This window comes from Meriones unguiculatus, assembly GCF_030254825.1.
Source record: "Meriones unguiculatus strain TT.TT164.6M chromosome 13 unlocalized genomic scaffold, Bangor_MerUng_6.1 Chr13_unordered_Scaffold_39, whole genome shotgun sequence".
Lineage (NCBI taxonomy): Eukaryota > Metazoa > Chordata > Mammalia > Rodentia > Muridae > Meriones > Meriones unguiculatus.
Window position 1 is genome coordinate 3,244,519 of NW_026843648.1, and position 23,123 is coordinate 3,267,641.

At 41.4% G+C, this 23,123-nt stretch overlaps 1 protein-coding gene across 1 annotated transcript in view; it reads left to right on the forward strand.

Annotated features, from left to right (window-relative positions):
* Positions 1-678: 678 nt before the first annotated feature.
* LOC132651059 (zinc finger protein 431-like) overlaps positions 679-23,123 on the forward strand; it is a 61,559-nt gene continuing 39,114 nt past the window's right edge. Inside the window, exon 1 of the mRNA XM_060376367.1 lies at positions 679-836. Coding sequence (XP_060232350.1) covers positions 789-836 — 48 coding nt within the window. The 5' untranslated portion in view covers positions 679-788. The remainder of the gene's footprint in view (positions 837-23,123) is intronic.

A 23,123-nucleotide genomic window follows, 5' to 3' on the forward strand; every position in this document is an offset into this window, starting at 1 on the left:
ACCTTGTATTGGTTGTTTTGGCGCCCTCTGCTGGCCTGCGGGTGCACGAGCAGGGAAGAACCTATAAATAATTTTTAGGGGGCTGTTGAGTAGGTAAGGTGCACAGGGCTTAGTTGTTAGGGTGCTGGGGACTCAGTACATAAGGATCTAACCACCTCTGCTGGGCTGAGGGCATATACATATGGGCAAAGAGAAAAAAAGAGATGGAGGAGGAAGAAGAGGGAAGGAAGGAGAGAGAGAAGAAAGAAAGAAAGAAATCTGTTTGGCTTTGCAGAAAAACAGCCAGCTAATTGAAACTTGGGTACTATTTGCTGTTGATTTGCTGAATTTGAACCAACATACACAGGTAAATGTGCAGGTATTCTGTAGTCATATAAGTAACTTAAGTTTTTTCACATGGTAAATAAATTATTTTCAACCAGAAGGAAAGTGTAGAACATGGCAAACCAACACATTTTATTTTGAGTCCCTATCAAATAGGAATGACTTGATGAACTTTTTCAGAGGAAGCTTCTCATATTCGAAGACAAGAGCTATCCCTGGCTTAATGAACTTTCTGTCTTCTGTAGCCTCCCAGTACCCAGGAGATTTTTACTTCCATAAATTCTGGATTGACAGGATTTAATTGCTCACCTCCTGCTTTGCTATGTGAAAATCATGACCCATACCCAATTTCTATAGAGATTAAACCAGAAGAAAATGATGTGGTGACCATTTCTGAGCCCAGCTATTCCATATGGAATGCAGTGTCCCATGCCCTCCATAAAACGCTGTTGAACAAAATTGAAATGGGATCTAAAGCATACAGAAACATGGACCGGCTTCTTCCATGCCAGGTAAGCCTCACTGGTAAGCAAGGGTAGCATCAGGATCTTATATTATTGGTAAGTAATTCACTGTCATCAAGCCAATAAAACATTTTCACCTTATAGTTGAAAGTACAAAATAAAATGGAAAAAGGTTCTGTCAACATGTATGTGTATATATCTGTATCTTAAATGATTTGGAGACTGCAAGCACTCACTTGAAGACATTTAATTTGAATGTCTTTCAACAAATGCTTTCCTAGTGTGAGATGAAATTCTTAAGATATATGTGTAAATATGTAAAAATACGGCAAGTTCAATAACCAAAATTTTCATGATTTCATGGAATATGTCCAGTGCTATAAGATATATATACGAGAGGACTGTATACAAAGCAACCATTTCACATAAAATAGAATATATTTATGGCAAAAAAACCATAAAAAGATTCTTTTGTGGACAATAAATAGACTGTCTTAGAGTCACAAAAGAAAATTCTGCTCAGTTCCCTCTCTTCATCCACTTCTGCTGTCTATTCTGTTTTCTATTCTGGGTGACATTCTGGCACCCTCCTGTGGACCCTTCTTGTTATTTAGCTTCTTTGGGTCTGTGGATTGTAGTACGGTTATCCTGTATTATAGATCTAATATCCGCTCATAAGTGAGTATATACTATGTGTTTCTCTCTGTGTCTGTGCTACCTCACTCAGGATGATTTTTTTCTAGTTCAATCCATTGCCTGCAGTTTCCATGATTTCTTATTTTTAATAACTGATGAGTATTCCATTATGTAAGTGTACTAGAAGTACTTTATCCATTCTTCTAGATTTGAGGGACACCTAGGTTGTTTCCAGTTTCTAGCTGTTATGAATAAACAGCTATGAACACAGTAGAACAAATGTCCTTGTTATATAATATAAGGGAACAACTTTTGGCTATTATTCCTGGAGTGCTATGGCTGGGTCTGGAGGTAGAACTATTCCCAATTTTCTGCAAATGCACCAGATTGATTTCCAGAGAAGTTGTACAAATTTGCACTCCCATCAGCAGTGGAGGAATGTTCCCTTTTTACCACATCCTCACCAGAATATGTTGTCACTTGAGTTTTTTATCTTAGTCATTCAAGTGGTGTAAGATGGAATCCTGGAGTCATTTTGATTTCTGTTTGATGACTAAGGACTTTGATGATTTCCTTTAGTGCTTCTCAACCATTCGAGATTCCTCTGTGATGAATTCTCAGTTTAGCTCTGAACCCCATTTTTAAATTGGATTAGTTGATTTGTTGGTGTTTAATTTCTTAAGTTCTTTGTGTATTTTGCATTTTTAATGCTCTGTCTGATATAGGGTTGGTGTTGCTATTTTCCCAATCTGTTGGCTGCTGTTTTGTTCTTTTGATAATGTCCTTTGACTTACAGAAGCTTTTCAGTTTCTTGAGATCCCATTTATTAATCGTTGATCTCAGAGCCTGCGCTGATTTCTTCTATTGTCTCCCATGTTACTGAGTTCCAAACTTTTTTCTACCTTGTCTTCTAAATGATTTAGAGTCTCTGGTTTTAGGTCAAGGTCTTTGATCCACTTGGACTTGAGTTTCTGCATGGTGATATACAAAGGGGTCAATTTGCATTTTTCTACAGGCAGACATCTAGTTAGACCACCACTATTTGTTGAAGATGCTGTCATTTTTCCATTGTATGGTTTTGTCTTTGTTGAAAGTAAAGTTTTAGTAGGAGTGTGGGTTTATTTCTGTGTCCTTATTCCAATTGTACAGGATTTGTCTTCTCTCAAGGGTGTTTTTTTGGTTCTCTGACTATTATTTCTTACCTTTCTCAGACCCATGAGACTTTGGGTATTTGTGGGCACCCCATGCACAAACAGCCAATGTGAAGGTATTTGGGGGAAATCCTAATAAAAAATCCTATTGTTTTCCTGAGCATATCTTAAATGATAATATAGGAACCATATGCTGAGATTTGGTTGACCTCACTGTTTGTCCTTGTGAAATATTGAAGACTCTGGAAATCAAGGCAGGGCCAGCATGGCTCCTGTTATCATGCTTTGCCATACTTGATTCACTTTAGGACACCATCCTAGGGAATTTACTCTTTTCCATCTTCTCTGGAGAGGTGCACCGGCTTGGGTGACCCCATCAAAAAGGAATTCACCAATTCCATTTTGATAACTACATTTGCTCAGGAAGAAAGAAATAGCTGCTGGGTTATAACATTCATTTTGGTTTGAGAAGATATTAGGATTGTAAGAAAGGAACTTTGGGACCTAGAAAATCATAGCTACACTGAGAATTTGCTGTGATGAATGAGAGGGGAAAAAAAGGCAACAATACCAAGTTACATTGATGCTTCCTGTTGTGTGTTTTGGAAGATGTCACATTATTTAAACATTTTGTATGATGGTGGTGAAAGCCACGCAGTTACTACTTCCAGGATAATAACAGACATTTTCCTGGCTGGTTCAGTGATGTCAAGCACACATCAGGAAGTGTTCATGTTCTTAGAAGTGTTGGAGATGCTTCACTGTCATTTGGAGCTAGCTGGAAGGTAGGGGTACTGATGGTTTTCTGGGTTTAGGCTGAGCACAATTTGGGTGAATGTGAAGACTGGCAGGAAGAGCTGAGCTGCATGTCTACTTCTGTGGCTGCTGGGAGTGATGCTACTCTCACAAGCACAATTCTCCCTCCCTGATTCACCTGGACAGTCTACCATGCAGAGTGATTATTGGGTTAAAGACTATAATTTTATTTGAATTCCACTATAACACTGGTCAGTGGGCAGCCTCACTGTGATTGTCTGGTTCATACTGGCCATCTTGGTACATGATGATGGTCATTGTATCAAAGGTTCTTATACTTCGTGATAGGTGCATGTGTTCTGGGTGCTAGCTAGTGAGTTTTTGGCAGCGTAGGCTCTTCAGAAATTATAATTTTGTCAGACATGGGAAAAGAGTAATGCTGTATTTTTTTTGAGTGTGTGAAAGTGGTGCATGTAGGGGAGAGTCGTTTTAGAAAACCTTCCACATGTTCCTCAGAATATGAATTTTCACCAGAGATGAAATTGAGTAACAGGAATAACATCATCATTTGCTATTTAAACTTCACTAAATATTATGATAGTCTTTTAAGAGGCCATGACTGAAGACATATGCATCCTCAGATATTCCTCAATAAATGGAGATCAGTGGGAATTTGCTCTCATTTGATACCAATCAGGAGCCAGAACCAAATCCCTCTCCAAATTTTTTCTGTATGTGGGCCATTAAAATGAAAACAAAACAAAAATTGTTCAAAACTACTTCAGGACCTGGAACCCTTGTTATTTGAGAAGGAATGAAGTGGTCCTCAAGTGTGTGTGTGTGTGTGTGTGTGTGTGTGTTTGTCCATTTACACATCCGGTAATGGTTTGTTTGGTCTTTATCCTTTGTATCAAAGTTGCTGCACCTTGCCCCTTTATGTACCTGGGTGGGTACACCTGATCACCCTATGTGTTATCACCTGTGGGATCATAACTGCCACAGCACTGCAGAAAACTCAGAAACCCAAAACCAGCCCAAAGCACAGCCATGTTTTCCTCCAAGAGTGAAGTAGTGTCATGTACACTTTATGCTTTTTGTGTGTGTGAGCAGAGGAGAGCAACTGAAATTGTTGTGCATGTACAATACAGGTCAATTACTTGTTTGTATTAAAATTTGGAATAAATTCTCTCAAGTTTTTTTTTTTCTAAATTAAGGGAAAACCTGTGTCCTCCATAGCCTGCAGCAACAACTTTTAGAGGTTGAATACAGGTGCAGGGGCCCAGGTAAATGCCTTAGCATCCCCCTCCCCTCCACTCCCTTGAGCTTAATTCTGGCACAGGGTCCCTCCATGCTTAGGGCAGAATAAGGCCATTATCTTTCAGTGGTTCATCCAACGATGCCACAGGACTAGAGGATGTGGGTACTCAAGACAGTTCTGTCTTTACTAAATTAAAATATACAGTATTAAAATTATCACATATATAAATCTAGCTATTAGGTGCAGGAGCGCTCTGTCTTCATGGACACGTGCACATCACCAGAGTGAACCAGATGTTCATGCACCACCCTGTTGTCCCTGGGGATCCAACCTGTTGTCCCTGGGGATCCTGGGAAAGAAATAGCGATTCTGTGTCCCTGTCTTTCCTGGACTCGCTTTCTCTTCAGGAACACACTGAGAACCGCCTGCCCCTGCCTCCCCAGTCCTGGGATCCTAGGTGTATGCCACTGCGCCGCCTTTTGTTGTTGATGTTGTTTAATCTTTAAAAATATTTATCAGGGTGAGCCCATTTCTGCCTTCCCGAGAGAGCAGCGCTGCTTTGACTGGGAGGGCCGCAATTACAAAAAAAAGGGGGGCCGAGACCCCAGGATTCCTTTCCCATAGACGAGGTGGGCGGCCTCTGAGCAGAAGAATGCAAACTGCACATTCTTCCTCTACACAAGCTACTTCCAGCAGCTGGTGTTTACTTCCATTACCAGGGGGCGGGGCGATGACATCACGGAGATGCTCCTAGAAAGGTCTTGATTCCTAAGATGGCAAGGGGCAAAGGGAGGGGACATTTACAGAACCGTGGGACCGGGGGAAAGGATGTGTGCACTGGTTGGTCGGTGACTTCCCAGACCAGGGCCTCTGCAGCAGTGGAAAACAGCTTCAGGGCGACTTCCGGTCCAGGCTACCCTACCAGGGAGGGAAAACAACCCAGGCTGCCTTGTGAAGGCATAAACAATGCCCGCAGCATTCTGGGAATTGTGTTTCTGCGCCTGCACCACGTTATGGCTTGGCCGTAAGCGGAGATGACTACAAACAATCCCAGAAGTGTTTGCTCTGCACCCCGCCATGTTTGTAGTTCTCATTGAGACATGCTTGTAGTTCTCACAGAAGCTTGCTGTGGGCACAATGCATTCTGGGACTGTTTGTAGTTTTCTGACTTTGGTGAGCTCTGTATTGATCAACGAAAGAGGTAAATGGCTCCTGTGCTTTGCAGGTTTGTGTTTACAGTTCAGAAACATGGTGGCCCGGGAGATAGTGGGGAGGCCACCGAGCCAATGTCCTAACTGCTGAGTCATCTTCCCAGCTTTTTGTTTATGTCTCAGGAATGCCTCGGAGTGAATATTCTCAAAGTTTAAAAACCATTGACAATGGAAAATGCATCACCTACCCAATTTCTCATCTGCACTCATTCAATTTAAAGCCGAACAGTACACACCATGAGCATTTAAAAATTCGCATGCATCTATGCGGTGTCCTGTGACAATCCATTGTGTCTGCAGTGCTCCTGTTGTGCAAAATGCATTCTTCGGGAGTCTGAGGACACCTGCACTCATTTGCATAGACCCTTCTGGCCTCATACTCATAATAGAGACCTGCTGCCTGAGCTTTCCTCTTTGCTAGCTCTTCAGTCTTGCCATTTACAGTTCAGGGGAACATCCACTGACACTTGCGAGTAGACATGGACTAGAGAATTTATTAGCAGGGCTATGGGTCCCTGTGAATCAGGATGGCAATTTCACCACTCATACTGAGTTCCAGGGCAACAGAATTTCTTAATCTATAGCCAGATTTGGGATTCACAGTGTGACTGTCTTAAGCTAGTGGTATACAAATAACACCGAATTTAGGCTCATTCTGGCCTTTTCAGTTTGTTTGTATTGAAGGAACTGAGGATGGCAGCGGTGGCTCCATTTTGTTTCTCAGACTCTATCTTAAGTTGACTGACCTTGGAATGATTTGGTCACCACCTTTGGGTTCCAAAAAGGGCCACATGGCCCTCCATCCTGCAGGTTTTGTGGATACCACAAAATGTGTAAATAGATAATTATAACCAGGCCTCCACCCCACATGTTATCATAAATGCCACAGAGTGTGTTAGTGGAGCCTCCTCTTCACCCAGCTGGCTATCATACAGATTGCTATTGAGAGACCAAAAAGATTAAAAATTAGCAGCTATTATTAAGGCCTGAACTATGTGGGTGGAGAAGTCTAGTAATGCCCTGAGGGGAAGGACCGCCTCGCTGCATTCTTTCCCCACCCACTAGAAATACAGTTGCTAGGAAACTGGACCCTCCCCCTAGGGAGGGACACCTGGTCATTAATGGTCTGGGAATCTTCCTATAGCCAATCGATTCAAAATTTAGCATCTTGACCAATAGATGCTTGCCAGGCAGGAATCGCCCCTGCCTTGGGCATGCTGGGAGGGACCAGAATCTATATCACCCAACTAATCTGGGCGTGTCGCGCTCAGCTCCCACCATTTCGGCAGTGGGGCTGTGTAGGCCTAAGCTGCAGCTTGTAATTTACAATAAAAAAGACCCTCATGTGTTTTGCAACAGAGTCGATTCCTGGAGATCTTCTGGGGGCTCTCGAACCGCAAACTGGGTATAACACTATCTGTCGGTTTGGCCAGGGGGCTTGGAACAATTAACCAAAAGGTCAGATTGCTGAACCCCCTACCTAAAACTTATCCTCTGTAACTCTAAGGCTAGGAATCCCCTGCTTGCCGTTTTTTCCCTTTAAAAACTGTGCCTCCCTGAGATTAAGGGCCTCACTCTCTAACCTGCTATGTTGGGGAAGATTGGTGGCCAGAGATTTAGCTTGAATAAAGATCCTCGTGTAATTTTCAATGGACTGGACTCCTAGTGGTCTTTTGGCATTTCTCAAATCAGGCACATCATACCTACCTTGTCCTCATAAAAAACTGGGTGCTCTCCCACCCTTTACAGATAGGGGTGCATCTTTGGTCACTCAGATGGGTAACTATCTAGGAAAGAAATAGTCTGAGATAATCATCATTCTGGAAAATTTTGGTAAAGTCTGCCTCTGTAGCAAGAAGTAGGTGAGGTCTGCCCCCACAGCTAGCAAAGAAGTCATTAACAAATTCCACTCCCAGCCTTTTGGATTGAATGCAGGTATTTGATCTAATGCACTGAGAAGAGGCCTCTGCATGTTTAACATTCCTGGTTTCCCTAGTGATCTGTGGGTACAAGGACCTTTGTGGTTCAACATCCTGTTGTTCACTGAAGAGTGGAATTTTCCTGAAAGTAGGATAATTAGCATCAAACAAGGATGAGCTCCCTAATTGCTTTTCCAATACAATGTGTTCAGTCCTGAAACCATATATAAACAATCAACAGAAAGGGACTCAGCAAGTTTTATTCAAATATTTGAGCACACTTATTCACCCATACTTAGCTTGGAAGAAATAGCCTGGGAAGAATAAGGAATAGAGAGAGGACAAGAAATGGGTAAAGCAATGTAATATATTTTAATTAAATATATTTTAAATTAGAACATGGCTATAGAGATAGTCTAGCAGTTAAGAACAATGGATATTGGTACAGAAGATAGAGGTTCCATCTCCAGAAACCACATGGTAGCTAGCCATTTGCTCTAATTCCAGTCAATGTCATCTGCCATCTTCTGGCTTCTGTTGTTACTGAACATAGACACACACAGAAAAACACCCATGTATATAAAATAAAAATAAAACTTAAAATTGTAGTAATCTCTACAGAGATATCACAGCATTGAGACAGACAGCAGCCAGGGCTAGTTAAAAATGAACTCTTTCTATTCCTGTATGAAAGTAGCTGCAGCATTCCTCTGAACCAGCCATCTCACAGGCAAAAACAGGCTCATTGTGAGGTTAGACTAGCTCAGCAAAGCTGTTCCTCTAAGAATAGTGTCCATGGTGCTGATAGGTGACTTCCTTGATATTTTCTGAATCTGTATTCTCTGGATTTGTATGTGTGAGAAAATGGCCTTGATACTTCTATCTGTGAAATCATACAACATGATTGACAGGTAGCACTGGCCACATGCAAACGATTTCTAGTGTCCCTTATTTTCATCTAAGACCTTGTGGTACAAGATGAACATTCCAGAGGCATTTCTGTCCACTTTTATAATTTACATATGTTTCTGCATGACTTTGAGCTAAGATGCATTTAAATATATCTCCTTATACACTACCACCATGTTAAGAAAAAGGATTTAACTTAGCATGCTTTAACATAGGCAAACCTATAATTGAACTTTTCCAGATTCCCAAAGTAAAACATCAAAGCTTCCTTTGATGAAGAAAATCATGCTTTGGAAAAGACTCCCATGTTCTCCTTTCCTGCCACAGGGGAAAAAAAAAAATCTGTTTTCACTGTTGTGATGGCTATTCTAGGCAGCCAAATTGACTATATGTATGGAATTAACTAAAACCCAAATTGTTGGGAAGTGGAAAAACTCTTCAATCACGATCTAGATTTTTGATGTGATAAAACCCACCTTTAATCTCATCCACAGTCTCTGATGGTAACATACATACATACACACACACACACACACACACACACACAATACATACATATAATTTTGGAGATGGTAGCTCTTTTTCTTTGTCTGCTGGCCCTACCTCTGGCTAGCAAGCTCATTAAAAAAAAAACTGGCATTAAAGCTTATTTCTTAAGAATTATGGTATATACTGAAGACCATCTGAAACATCAAGCTACATTGGCTGAACCATTACTGTATTTTTGGTTTTTAAGCAAAATCCAAAATATTGGATATCACCAATAAAGATGCTGGAATCAGATGCCTGGGTGAAAACTTACTATCTCAGGGAGGCAGAGAAAGCACCCAGCCTACCTTCCTACTCAGCCAAAGGCTCAGAAAACAAAACAAAAACTACTTCACCTTCCATGCTTTTTTTAAAATCCTCTCAAACTGAATGTCCCTACATTCCACTTCATGTGAATCTCTCCCAACTGGTTGCTTGCTTAGCCTCTTGACCTATGGTTGAGTTAATCCAAGCCTGTTTTGTGGATTAAAGGTATATGCTTACACTAAACCACACCACAACTAGAGACAGATTTTTCCAGGATACCATCTCAGGGTTCACAGTATAACTAAATAATCCTGCAACATGGGTTCTTCAACTTTCCATTGGTAGACAGGCATTATTGGACCAGTTGGAACACTGCCTGTGAGCCATTCTAAAAAACCCACTGTCTACATATGTACATGCATTCCATTTGTTCTGTTTAGCTAGAGAATCTTTACTAATACATATGTTTTGTTTTGTTTACCTTTCCATTTGGGAAGCTATGGCTGCTAAAAACACTGCTCCACAAAGTTTTTCATTTGTTAACTGTTTTTCTCTCAGGGTGTTCACAGGTACCAGGTGAAACATAGGTGCAGTTATCTGAGCCCAGTATGAAACCACAAAACACAAATCTTGTTTCTTGAAATTTCTCTGATAGGGAAGGTCCTCCTCAGGTCTCATCAGGAGTGGCTTTAATGTCTTCCTCTATGGCCTGCTCCTCATTCAGGAGGAGGTGATCAAAGAGATAGCCACTGATTCATGTCAGAGACAGTCCCTGTTCCCATTAATCTGGATCCCACATGGATACTGAGCTACCATGGGCTACATCTGTGCAGAAGTTCTAGGTTATCTCCGTGCATGGTCCTTGGTTGGAGACTCAGTCTCAGAAAAGACAGATGGAGTGGGGCATGGATGGAAATGAGGGAAAAATGAGACTGGGAGGGATTGAGTGATGGGGCTACAGCTGGAATACAAAGTGAATAAACTTAATATAAAAAATTTAAAAATATTCATAACATTAAGAAATGAAATGTATAAGGAACACACAGTCCCAACCAAAATTCTGTTATCAGATTTTATACTTTTTGCCAAGCGTGCATTTTGCATTTATTACAAAACACAATTCATATTTTTCTCTGAGAAGACTATATAACTCTCTGATAGTCATTTATAAAATCTAATAAATTCCTTTGTGGTACTTGTAAATCACTATAAACTAGATATTCCACCAAAGATGAATATGATTTAGCACAACTTATGAAGCCTGCAATCATTTTGTCAGAATTGTTTGATTGTACTGAATATGTTCTCTAGACATGTTAATCATCTCACAGGAATGGGGTTCTTGGAGTATGTGATTCCTACCTTTTATATTTTATAGTTAAAAGCTTTAGCAGTAATATACATATATACATATATATATATAATATACATATATACACATATGTACGTGTGTATATATGTATATTACTGCCAAAGCTTTTAAACACCATGGCAATTTAATAGAGAAGTCACCTTGATTTGTATTTTGTTCTTTAATTATAAAATGTATGAATAATTTAAAAAGTTCTCCTTACCTGTTAATTATTCTAGGACCCCTTCCATTTGTGGGACAGATGGGCAACTCCACTGCACTTTAGTAATGGGCTGTGGAAGCCTGATCCACCAGGAGGAAGAAGCAGAGCTGTGGGGGAGCTCAGGAATGCCCTGAGATCTTGAGTTGGGGAGCCTAGGGTCCCCTTCCACAGAGGAGAGCAGCAGATGGCCGAGCGGCCAGGGTAGGAGGGCTGGGCGGTCCCGAGGCTGGATGTGCAGGCAGACTTGTAGGCAATGGGAGGACAGGCACTAGTGCTGCTGCAATGCGAATCTCTGTAGATCTGGAGAAGGCGCAGTCCTGGACTGGATGCCAGAGTCAGGAACTAAAGGGCTGTGTCCCTTCCACACACTCTAACCCTAAGGGAGACACCCTACCCCTAAGGGAGGGGTTCCTGTCACTCAAAACGCTCTGGCCAGTCAGGTCCCCGCCTGGGCCCACCAGTGAAGAGGGGGCGTGTCCTTCCGTATCCCTTTCTGCTGGTTCAGCTCCCGCTGCTGAGCAGGCTCTTGTGGTTCCGGGTGAAGTGCTCTGAGCGCCACCGCTGCTGCTTGGTGCTGCGAGGTGAACTGAGGCAAGCTCCAAAGTCGCACTATGGTGAGTGCAGGGAGGAGAAGGCAGCTGAGCGGCGGGAGCTGGTATGCGGGGTCTCTTCCGCGACTGGCTGATCAGCAGCGGCCCCTGGGGAGGGACCTTGTGGTCCTAGGCGCTTGCTGGACCCAGTGGTGGCAACTGAGTCACTCATGTGCTGGAGCCTTATCCGCGTAGAGTGTTTGCAGCAGGGGTTTGTGTGCAGAATCATCCTCATGGCGGGAGTCTTTGGTGTTCAAGTTTCTCTCGTGTCTTCTACAAGTACTGCTCTTAGCATTTAACCTTTAGGTGTGAGTTCCATTCGGAGGTAGTTTTGGCGGGGGGGGGCGGGTTGTAAGCGGCATCTTGTGTGTTGGGTAGCACTCCAATATTAAGCTGTGATGAGGAAGAGTAGAATTGATGATGTAAAGGATTTCCAATGCTTGGGAAATAGTAGGTGACAGTAAATACAATTTAGCCAGGGGAGGACTGCCTCACAATCACCCCACAGGTAAATAGGATGCTAACCAGGCCTGTTAGAGATTAGTACTCTAGCAAACACATGTTGACCGGGCTTGTCCAGAAATTTGTCTCCAACCATAGCAAAGGAGAGAGACAACTCTGATTTACAACCAGCTACCAGGCCGATCCTCATATCAAAAAAACAGGCCTCTACCAAGCTGCTCAAGGCGGTTTTACAGGGTCACAACCAACATTATAGCCTGTGGTGACATAAAGGTGTTAAAGTAACATTTATTCCCCTGATGTAATTGTCCTCCAGGAGCTTAGTGCCTTCATCTGCTAACCTAGGCCTAGTCCTGCAAGCTTCTAGCCTCCATACAATCAAATCTAGGCCTAGAATGTTTTCATCCTCTGAGACTTAGTGCTGAATAAGTTCACCCTTTCTAGTTGTTTCTGAACTCTTACTGGCCTTTTCAACTCAACTGTTCTGGCTCAGACTCCCCTCCAAGTTGACTGAATCAACCCGCCTTTTCTGATTGAATTGCTCTGCTAACTTTGGCAATATGTTATAATATTCCTGATGGTTTTCATTCTCAGGCTCTGTCTGTCGTCACCTGTGTCTAGTTTCTCTCTTCAACTTGTGTCTGTAAAAGTCTCCCAGTGAAAACTTTTTCTGAATTCTGCAAACTCAACTTGAGCGCACTGCCTCTCAACTCACTGACTTACCAGAACAGCCTGAGCAGAAATGTCTAGAACTCAGTCATCTGAATGCCTCTGTTTCCCGAGGGCTAGGGTTAAAGTTTTGTACCACCACACCCAGACCTAAGCTTTTCTTTAGCTGAAGCTTGCTCTACTGGCTGGCCTTGATGACAAAGACTGCTTATCTCTTTCTCCTGGGAGTAAAGGTGTGTCTGTATTCCAACCAGATCATATAGACCTGGAAAGTCTTTGGATGTGTTCTCTTGCCAGAACAGCCATGTTCTGAATTAAAATTCATTTACCTAAAGATCCAGTTTTGTTTTTGAGAAAAGAATAGTTTTGCCACAGGGGCGAGCCTATACTGGTTGGTTGACAACTCTTTGAAAAGGGAAAAACGAACAAACAAAAAACTTGTTTGTGTTCATGGCTGACTTGATCAATAAAGGTATTCCATGAGGCCTTCATATAAGGGGAATGGCATAGTTCTTTCTTAAACCCATTAACATTCTTGGCATAGCCAGTAACAGACTGGGGCTTAGGCCTTTGGAACTTTCTCTACCGTCTCCATGTATTGAGAATAAAATTGAGTTTATTCTCAAAAGCCACAAAAATGTTTGGGAGAGACTGTTATGTCCCAGGCCTTTGGGGAGGCATTGCTTCAGATCATGAGATTGCAGCTCTTCCCACCACATGGGGCTGTGGTTGTCAATTCCAAGGCCACTGTAGGCTTGGTTAGTAATGTTCTTGAGAGACCCTGTGTTCCTCTTAATGCAGCTCTGTTTCATTAGACTCCTCGTGAATTTGTTTCTACTTATGATATTTTCTTCTGACATCACAGAAGTTAACCATTTCCTTCCATTTCCCCTGAAAGTAGCATACCAGATGCTATTCTTGAGAAGCTAATTTGGCCATGGACCTCTCAGAGGCTGAACCACCAACTAAATAGTATTTATGGGCTGGACATAGAACCCCATATGCTGGACATATGTAGCAGATGTGCAGCTTGGTCATCATGTAGCTCGCCTAACAGTGGGAGTCCTGGCTGTTTCTGACTCTGTGCCTGGGTTTGGATCACTTTTCTTCCACCTGGACTGACTTGCCTAGCTTCAGTGGGAAAGGGAACAATTGGTTCCATTTAGACTTGATGCATCAGGGTATGTTGGTACTTAAGTGGGGAAGAGGATCTGCTTCTATGAGGATAGAGGTAGGGAGGAGTGGGGTGTGGGGATGAGACAGGGAGGAAAGGAGGGTGGTGTTTTCCATCTGGCTGTTAAGTGATTAAATAAATGAACTGAAGGACAAAAATGCTTACTCGGCTTAACACATACCTTGCATAAGACCTCCGCGCCCCAGCTTTTATTTTTTCCAATGTTGCCTTTTCCTGTCTTTTCCTCTTCTGGCATACTCACTTCAGGACCCTGTCACTGAAGAGTGACCTGCTGTTTGAGGGCACCAGTCTACTTCTGGCAATATTTTTGCCATGTAAATCTTTCTAAGTGGCTAGACTTACAAGTCCCCAGTCCACATTTTAATTGTTGAAAACATAACCTGGGACTGAACCTAAAAGTGACTTAAGGGTTACAAGATATGTGTAATGCAAAATTCTGTCCTCGACTGGCTCCTTTTAAGCATTGGCCAGAGCTGAATGTATGCTGTCATTAAATGTATTCTGTCTTAATTACTCTTTTAATTGTGTTTGCAGTGATTTCTCCTTGGGAAGGGATACTATTTCTAGAACAGTTGCATCTTCACCCTTGTAGAGAAATGTTTTCAAGGCAAGCTATTCAGACTGAGTTTGTTTCTCCCTAGGGCAATGACCTTGCTTTTCTCTTGATTAAAATTTCTAAATTCTTTAGTTATATGGCTGTATCACAAAAGAGCTTTATAATTTGAGTTGGTAACAAACTCTCCGTGTTGTAGTTACAGTGAAAGGATTTGCATGTGGAGCATGGTTTGTGCCTTCTGTTCAGAACAGGAAGAACAATCTATTATATACAATTGCTGTGTGAATCAGGGTAGGCAATAGCTAGATCAAAGACTAAGGCAGTCAGCTATAGGGACAGCTCACAACTGTCTGTAATGCCAATTTCAAGCAATCACTAATACACAGAAAATAAAATTAAATATTTTTTAAAAAGAATTTCATGCCTAATTAAAAATGGATTTCTCATTAGCTTAGAGAAATGTCTCCAAAAACTCAGCCTTTCTTCATGCTATGTAGTTAAGACTTGCTTTGAACCACCTAATCCTGCCTTTGTGGCCCAGCGTCTTGCAACTCATTTCAGGCTAGACCGTAGCCTGGTCAGTGAAATAGAAAAGGAACCAGTGACTGAGGTCCCTCAATCATCCCTGGCTTTCATAGGGTGGGTATTTACAAATAAAGAGGGACCTGTGTATGAATTGAGTTCAATGACCTACTTTGAAGCTGGTGTCATCATAGCAGAGAAAGGGATGGAGAAAAAGGATGGTGAGAGCTTTCCTGCTTGGACAGAAGTGTCAGTTATTCAATTTAAATGGTTAGGAAAAGTCCAAACTGGCACTACTTGGAGTTCACAGACCAAGGCAATCAAGATTCTGGAAGAGGAACTGAACTTATTTCTAGAAACCAAATTTCTATAGTTACACTGGTTAACAAACACAGAAGACCTGGGCAAACAGGTGTGGCTGAGCCTAACAGGAATGTTATTGCTCTAACAATAATGGTGCATCCCAAGAGAAAAGGAGTGCATAATACTTGGTGTGCTCTTCTATGTATGTCTAGTCCCAGAAAAATCTTGGGGAATGAAGCCAGTTTCAAATTTTCTTTTTTTTTAATTTTTTATTAATTACACTTTATTCATTTTGTATCCCCCATAAGCCCTTCCCTCCTCCCCTCCCAATCCCCCCTCCCTCCCCTTTCTGTATGCATGCCACTCCCCAAGTCCAGTGGTAGGGGAAGTTCTCCTCTCCTTTCTGATCTTAGTCTATCATTTCTCATCAAAAGTGGCTGCATTGTCCTCTACTGTGGCCTGGTAAGGCTGCTCCCCCATCAGGGTGAGGTGATCAAAGAGTAGGCCAATCAGATTATGTCAGAGGCAGTCCCTCTTCCCATTACTGTGTAACCCACTTGGACACTGAACTGCCGTGGGCTACATCAGTGCAGGGGTTCTAGGTTATCTCCATGACTAGTCCTTGGTTGGAGTATGAGTCTCTGGGAAGTTCCCTGTGTTCAAATTTTCTTGTTCTGATGCTCTCCAGTTTCAACTTTTTAAAACAAGTTTTGAGATTATAGTGAAATCATTTAACCTCCTCATTCTTCCCTATTGTTAAGTCTGAAATCCTGGGACAAATGGCTGAGGTACCTATTTAACAAATAAAAGCAGGCTCAGCTTCTGGTTCTCCCAGCATCCCTGTTTCTACCTGCCATAGGGTAATGGTTGGCATACCCAGCCTTCTAGACCAGGGTCTGAGTTCCCCCTCCCCTGGGTGGTCTTCCTTATGTAATCCAACCATTTTGGTTACCTGGGCTTTTTCATCTATCATTTACTATCCAGGCATCTTGGTCTAGCTTTCCCCTCTCCCCTCCTACTTTTCCTCATAATGCTCACAGTCATGTCCCCTCTGGACTCCCCCAGATGTCCCTGCATCTGGCTATTCTGTCCCTTTTCTCTATAATAAAATTTCTACCCCACCATACCTAGAATCATCCATGACCTTTCCTTTTTATTTTTTATTTTTTTTTCATTCATTTCCCATGTACCACTCCTTTCAAATTTTTCGTCAATTTTTGTTTTAATTGTTACTGTTTGACTTTGACTTGTTTGGCTTCAGGGTTTCCCAGCTATAAGGTAGAGATAGCGACACTGAACAATGATTGTGTGTTGGAATGTGCACACAAAGGACCCTGTGAGGCAGAAGAGGAACTGTCTCCTTGTGTCTTGGAAATGGGAAAGTCATACTAAAATACAGATTTCTTAGAGTAGGGCTCTGGGTGTGCCTAAGGTGTGGGCCAAGCTGGGAAGGTCTCTGCTCCCTGAGCTATTTGATCTCATCCCCCAGTAGAGTAGCTGTTAGTGCCCTTAAGCCCAGCTGGGTAGTCAAAGGAAACGAGGGACTCTAGGCAGACCTATCAGTCAGTAGCACCAGTGGGAGGTAGCTCATAGTTTGTTTCCAGGATTCTTTTCTCATGAAGCTGAAGAGAACTGTGAGGGGGACTTCAAACCATGCAATGTTGAGTGTGTGGGCCACTGTACCAAAACCAGGAGGAACAGATCTGCTAAGCTCTCAGAGTCTGATATTGTGAGACTGTGGGTCAACTGTCATTCTGTTGATCTATGTGGTGACTTGGGGATTGGTCCTTGGTCTCTGAATCTTCCTTGAGTGTGGATTCCTTGGGGGCAGTGGGTGGGAGCTGGGAGAATTCCTCTGCATCCCTGGCAGCTTAAAGCTGTGATACTTAAAATATCACTGTCCAGTGCGCGCGCGCACACACACACACACACACATTGCTTTTGGTGTGTGGTAAGAAGAGAAATTGGAAAACTTATGGTCTGCTCTCTAGAAGTTCTGAACCTTGCATTCCACATTCAGGTTTGTGTGGCAAATTTTATAAATAGTTTTGAAGCTGCAAAAAGTGGGCAATGTGAATCCTCCATCAATTTTTGTTTGGAATCTTTTTCTCTTCGTTACTTTCAGCCAAAGTGGTGTGATTCAGGAAAATTTAATTTCAGGACATAAAAGGAATTTCTGAGATGCAGAGGTTTTTAAGGTGTGCTAGTGTTGTGGAGGTGGATAAGGCAGATTCCATATCTTATGGCACAATCCATGTGGGAATAAACAAACATGAAAACACTCACCACATTGGTTTGTGTATTGCTTTCAGTGGGACTGGATTTGCCTGAAACCACAAGAAAGCATGAGGGGCTTTAGAATCATAGCCCTCTTTTTTGATCACTTTTTTTCCACAGTGAGCTCCAGACCATTGAGCATGTGGTCTCTCCTTTTAGAAGAGCGATCTACAGTAGCTGGTTTGTCAGAAATATACTATTTAGGGGTCAGTTTGAGTTGCTTTTGTAAGAGTTTTGCAGTCTGTGCTTATTTAATTTCTATACACATATAACCATAAGTAACCTTGGTCAAGTCACATTTTTCCTGGCAAAGTTTCCTTGGGTCTTTTGAGGAAAACTTGAATATATTTTTAGGCTTATGATTTTGGCTTTTTCTCTTTGTCTCCTAATTTGGTCACAACTGTTGTACACATTCTTGATAGTTGTAGCTCTGAGATATGTTCTGAGGTCACAGCTGCATATGTGTGTATTCTTACTTCATTATCCTATTTGGAATTCTTTGTCATTTTTTCATGGGACATAGCTTTGGAATCAGCTTTCCTCTTAGAAATTCATAGAAATTTTCTTTGGATTCTGGTGAATTCATACTGAAATAGAAAATAGCCAACATCTTTTTTTTTTTAAATACATCATCCCATTGTTGTTGTTTACTCTAGTATAAAAGGGTAAATGATATCCTACATAATCATTTGTTTAGCAAACTACAGTTAGTATATAAAATTGAAAGTGATGAAATAATTTACACAGCCATAGAAAGAAGACTTTAGTATAGAGTTTACTGATACAAAATACATTGCTATGGTTATAAAAGTTATTCCCCCATGTATAATTTGAGAAGACAAAAAGTGAAAATAAAACATGGTTCGCAATTGAACAATAAATTTGAATGTGGTATGGGATCATGTATTAGCATACAAAATAATCTCTTGATAGCAGAATTTAGGAATTCCCACAGATTTGAACTAAAATTAAGTAACATCAGTTTGTGTTCTTATAGTTCATGTAAAACTGCAAGTATTTAGTGTTTGTAATCTGATGCATTTGTTGGTGTTACCTACACCTACACCTCCTCATTACCAAAAAAAAAAAACACAATAAACCATGTTCTTCACACCTTCTCATTGTATCCATGTTTACATGTGCCTACATTGCACGTAGCTCTCATAAAATGACAAAATTGCTATTTACTTCTCAGTAAAGTTTCATGTGCTTTTGCTTAGTTTTAAAAAAGTATCTGTATTCTCACTCTTATTGTGTTTATGTTCGTGGTGGATAACTTTTAAAATAACCTAATTCCGTATTTGTTGAGGTCATGGTTTGTGACTCAGAAGGACGGTATGGTAAATGAATGAAGACAATAACAATGGTAAAGGGCTTACACACTTACAAAAGACTTTCACAGTCAGTGCTATATTGGTCATGAAACAGTGTATAATTACAGCATAAGCAGTGTCAAATCAACAAACTTTTCTCTCTCTCTGATTTCAATCTTGCTGCATTCCCATTTGTTCATTGGGTAGCAGAGCTTCAGTCAACTTGTCTAACTTATAGTTCACAATAGAAAATGAAGGGCAAAAACAACACAACCTAGCTAAAGCAATCACTTTCAAAGAATTTTTGTAACATTTTTAGTTGGTATGCGGAGAAGGAAAATCAAATCTCAGGCTTTTTAGAGCAAAAGTTGTTATTGAAATAAAAAGCAAATGTGCTTTTACAATATACTATAAAAATGCAGAAAGTTGGTTTATTTTCATGGCATAAGAGTTTTCTGCCAATGAGTCATGCTGCATGAAGTGAAAATGAGTTAAGAAACAGACTGACTTGTTTTGTTTGAATTGAAATAATGACAAATTACAGTTGAATAAAAATGTAATAATATTAGACAAGTAAGACTTTTCTTAGTTTTGTTTTGATCAGCTAACCCACCTTAGATGATGACACTTTTATTTTTATTGGGAAAACATGTTTAAACACTTAGCATTTTAAAATATCAGTTTGTATATACTTAATGTATTATATAGTTATGCATAAATAGTGTATGACATTACATACTTATTTATATTATTGTGAATATTATTCAAATTTACTTTTTTGTTTTTTTAAAGACTATATATTTAATTAATGTTCTATCTGCATTTGTACCTGCATGCCAGAAGAGGGCAACATATCTCAGTATAGATGATTGTGAGCCACTATGTGCTTTCTGGGAATTGAACTCAGGACCTCTGAAGGAACAGAGAGTATTCTTACCTGCTGAGCCACCTCTCTAGCTCCAAACTTTAGTTTTTATTATAGAGAAGAAAGAGTACTCTTTTGGAATTAAGTGAGCAGGGACCCCTGTAATTCCACATAACACCAGAAAATTACCTCATTTTACCTGTGTGTTACACATTTCACATTGGTGAGAGCAAAACATCTGATTTCATAGATCTAGATAAGACCAAAGAATAAGCTTGTTAAACTCCTGAGTGATGTTTCCCCTCTTTGCACACAGAATAATAACTGTACATCATGATTTTGTTTTCCTTGTCTTCACTATTTCACTTCTCTTTGATTGCGTCTCTTCTTTGCATTTTTAGGTAGGAAAATTAAATTAATGCTTTTTAATTGAAAAGGATTCTTCCCTCATACAATATATTCTGACCACTGTTTTCCCTCCCTGCCCTTCTCCCACATCCAGCATACCTCCCTTCTTCCCCATAACTACTTCCTTCCTCTATATTCTTTTCAGAAAAGAACAGGCCTCTAAGATAGGACTGCCAAACAAGATACAAAAAAGACAAGGCCAACAGACCTCACAGTGAGGATGTACAAGGAACCCAATAGGGGAAAAGACTCTCAAGAGCAGGTGAGAGAGTCAAAGCTACACCTGTTCTTAATGTTAGGAGTCTCACAAAAATATAGGACTAACAGCCATGACATCTCAGCATGTTTATGTCTTGGAGACATTCCTGGCCATCAAGGGAGTGGGTTCCATCTCATGAATTGGGCTGCAAGTTAAACCAAACATTAGGTCACCACTCAAGCAATGTTGGGGCCATCACTGCCCCTTTACATCTTGCACGCAATACAGATTTTAGGTGGAGTAGTTTTTATTCTGGATTTCTGTCCAGGTTTCTTTTTTGGGAGCCTGTACAGTACTGTCTCACCCCAAAGAGACTAGAACATAGGGGTGAAATCTTTCAGCCTGCACCTGGTCCACCTCTCCACTTTCAGTGCACTGTGTATAAGCTTTCCTCCAGAGTGTGGCCCTACTGTTGTTTTTCAGAGAGCAACGCTCTCTCCTAACATCAGCCTGGGCTTTTAGGCATCCTCATACAACCTCCTGGGACAACAACCCAGTTGTGTGAGAAAATACAATGTTGGCTGTATTTGTTTGCCCTCCAACCAGCAATGGAGGAGTGTTCCCCTTCCCCAACACCTTTGTCAGTGTGAGTGAGCTGTCACTTGTCCTGTTAAACTTCACCATTCTGACATGTGTAAAATTAAAGCTCAAAGTAGTTTCCAGTTGCATTTCCTTAAAGGCTAGGGATACTAAACCTGAACAGTGTTTCTCAGCCATCTGAGATTCTCCTGTTGAGAATTCTATATTGAGATCTGTTCTCTGTTTTTAATTTTTTAATATTAGTTACAGTTTATTAACTTTTTATCCCAGCTGTAGCCCACTCCCTCACTCCCTTCCAATCCTACCCTCTGTCCCTCATTTTCTCCATGCCCCTTTCCAAGGCCACTGATAAGGGAGGTCCTCCTCACCTTACCTTATCAGGTATCTTCAGGACTGGCTGCAATGTCCACCTTTGTGGTCTATGAAGGCTGCTCCTCCCTGGGAGTGGGGGTTAGATCAAAGTGACAGCCATTGAGTTCATGTCATAAACAGTCCCTGTTCACATTACTTATCTACTAAGTTACCATGGGTTCCATCCAAGCAGGGGTTCTAGGTTATATCCATATATGGTCCTTGATTGGAAATACAGTTTCATAAAAGATCCCTGTGGCCAGATATATTTGGTCCTTGTGGAGCTCCTGTCCTCTCCAGGTGATACTAACTCTCTCTTCTTTCATATGATTCCTTGCCCTCAGAGGATCAGACCCACAGTGCAAGTGATGCTCAGCACAGAACTCACTGCCTAGGGAGATGTTCTTCTAAAAAAATAAAATAAAATTTCTTAAGCATAAGAGTAAAAGCTCTGATCTAAGAAGGTCTGTGAGGATGGCAACAATGTCTGATTTAATGCACACACAGACACATACAGATAATAATAATCAGAGGTCCCCTCATCCACACACTCAAAAATCTTTAAAAAAACTTTAGTTAGATAAGAAACCCTCCCTTAAACATATCCTTAAAAGTCTAAGGTCTTGCCAGCCATGCTTGCACAAGGTTTAATCCAGGCACCTGAAAGGCAGACACAGGCTGTTCTCTGTGAGTTCAGTGTTGGCCTGGTTGACAAAGAGAGTCCAGCATGACAGGCCTACATGATGAAACCTGGTCTTAAAAAAACAAAACAAAAAATAAAATTAAACCAGAATATCTGAGATCGATTTAGTGGCACAGGCCTTGAATCCCAGCCCTCTGGCAGGAAGAAGCAGGCCAGTCTCAGTGAGTTCAAGGTCAGCCTGGTCTACAGATCTAGTCCAAGACAACCAGGGCTAAAAGAAGAAGCCCTGTCTCAAAACGCCAAATCGTGTGTGTGTGTGCGTGTGTATACATACATATATATGTATTAGCTGTATACATACACAGAGAAATTTATTCTGTCAGTTCATTTCATGCAGAGAGCCTTCACTAGTGCAGGTTTCTGTTTTCTTCCTATTGAGGAAGAAGTTTTACCTGATGATGGTACTCCAAAGTGTCTTGTTTTTCCTGTATTTATTTTTTTTTTCCTGGATTGTCTCTTATCTTCCAGGAGAAAAGTGGCTGCAGTTTACGTGACCCCAGTGTGATGTCACAGAACAAAAACTCCTTGCATTTTCTTAAATCTCTCTTTAATTCTTAAAATTCTTGGCACTCTTCCACCTGTTGGACAGAGTGTTCACTCTGCTACAGGTTGAATAATAGTTGTGATTCGAGGAGGAAAAGGGTAGTTGTATCCTGAGTGCTGAAAGACACAGGGTAGGCTAGGGGAGGACAGGCACAAATGATGATGAAATGCAAACATGTGCAGATCTGAAGAAGGTTTGGTCCTAAAAGAGAAGCCTGGACCGGGAATCACTAAACCTTGTGATTCAGTACACTGTAATCCTAAGGAAGGTGCTCATGTCACTTAAGACTCATTGGCCAATCAAATGCTTTCATTCCTCCAGTCAGTGGAACAGGTGGATTCTTCCTGGTGCCATGTTGCATTTTTGCTCTTTAGCTGAGCGGGGTTGATTGGTTGGTCTGCTCTGCTATAAGCGCTGCTGCTGTGTCCTGTGAGGGGATTTAAGCCAAGTTCCAAAGTTGCAACATGGTGAGTGTGTGTCCACTGCCCCCAGCCTGGTGGAGCAGGAGGCTGAACAGAAGGAGTTTAGGGTCCTTCCTGAGGCTAGGTGGGAACCAGCAGACAGAAACA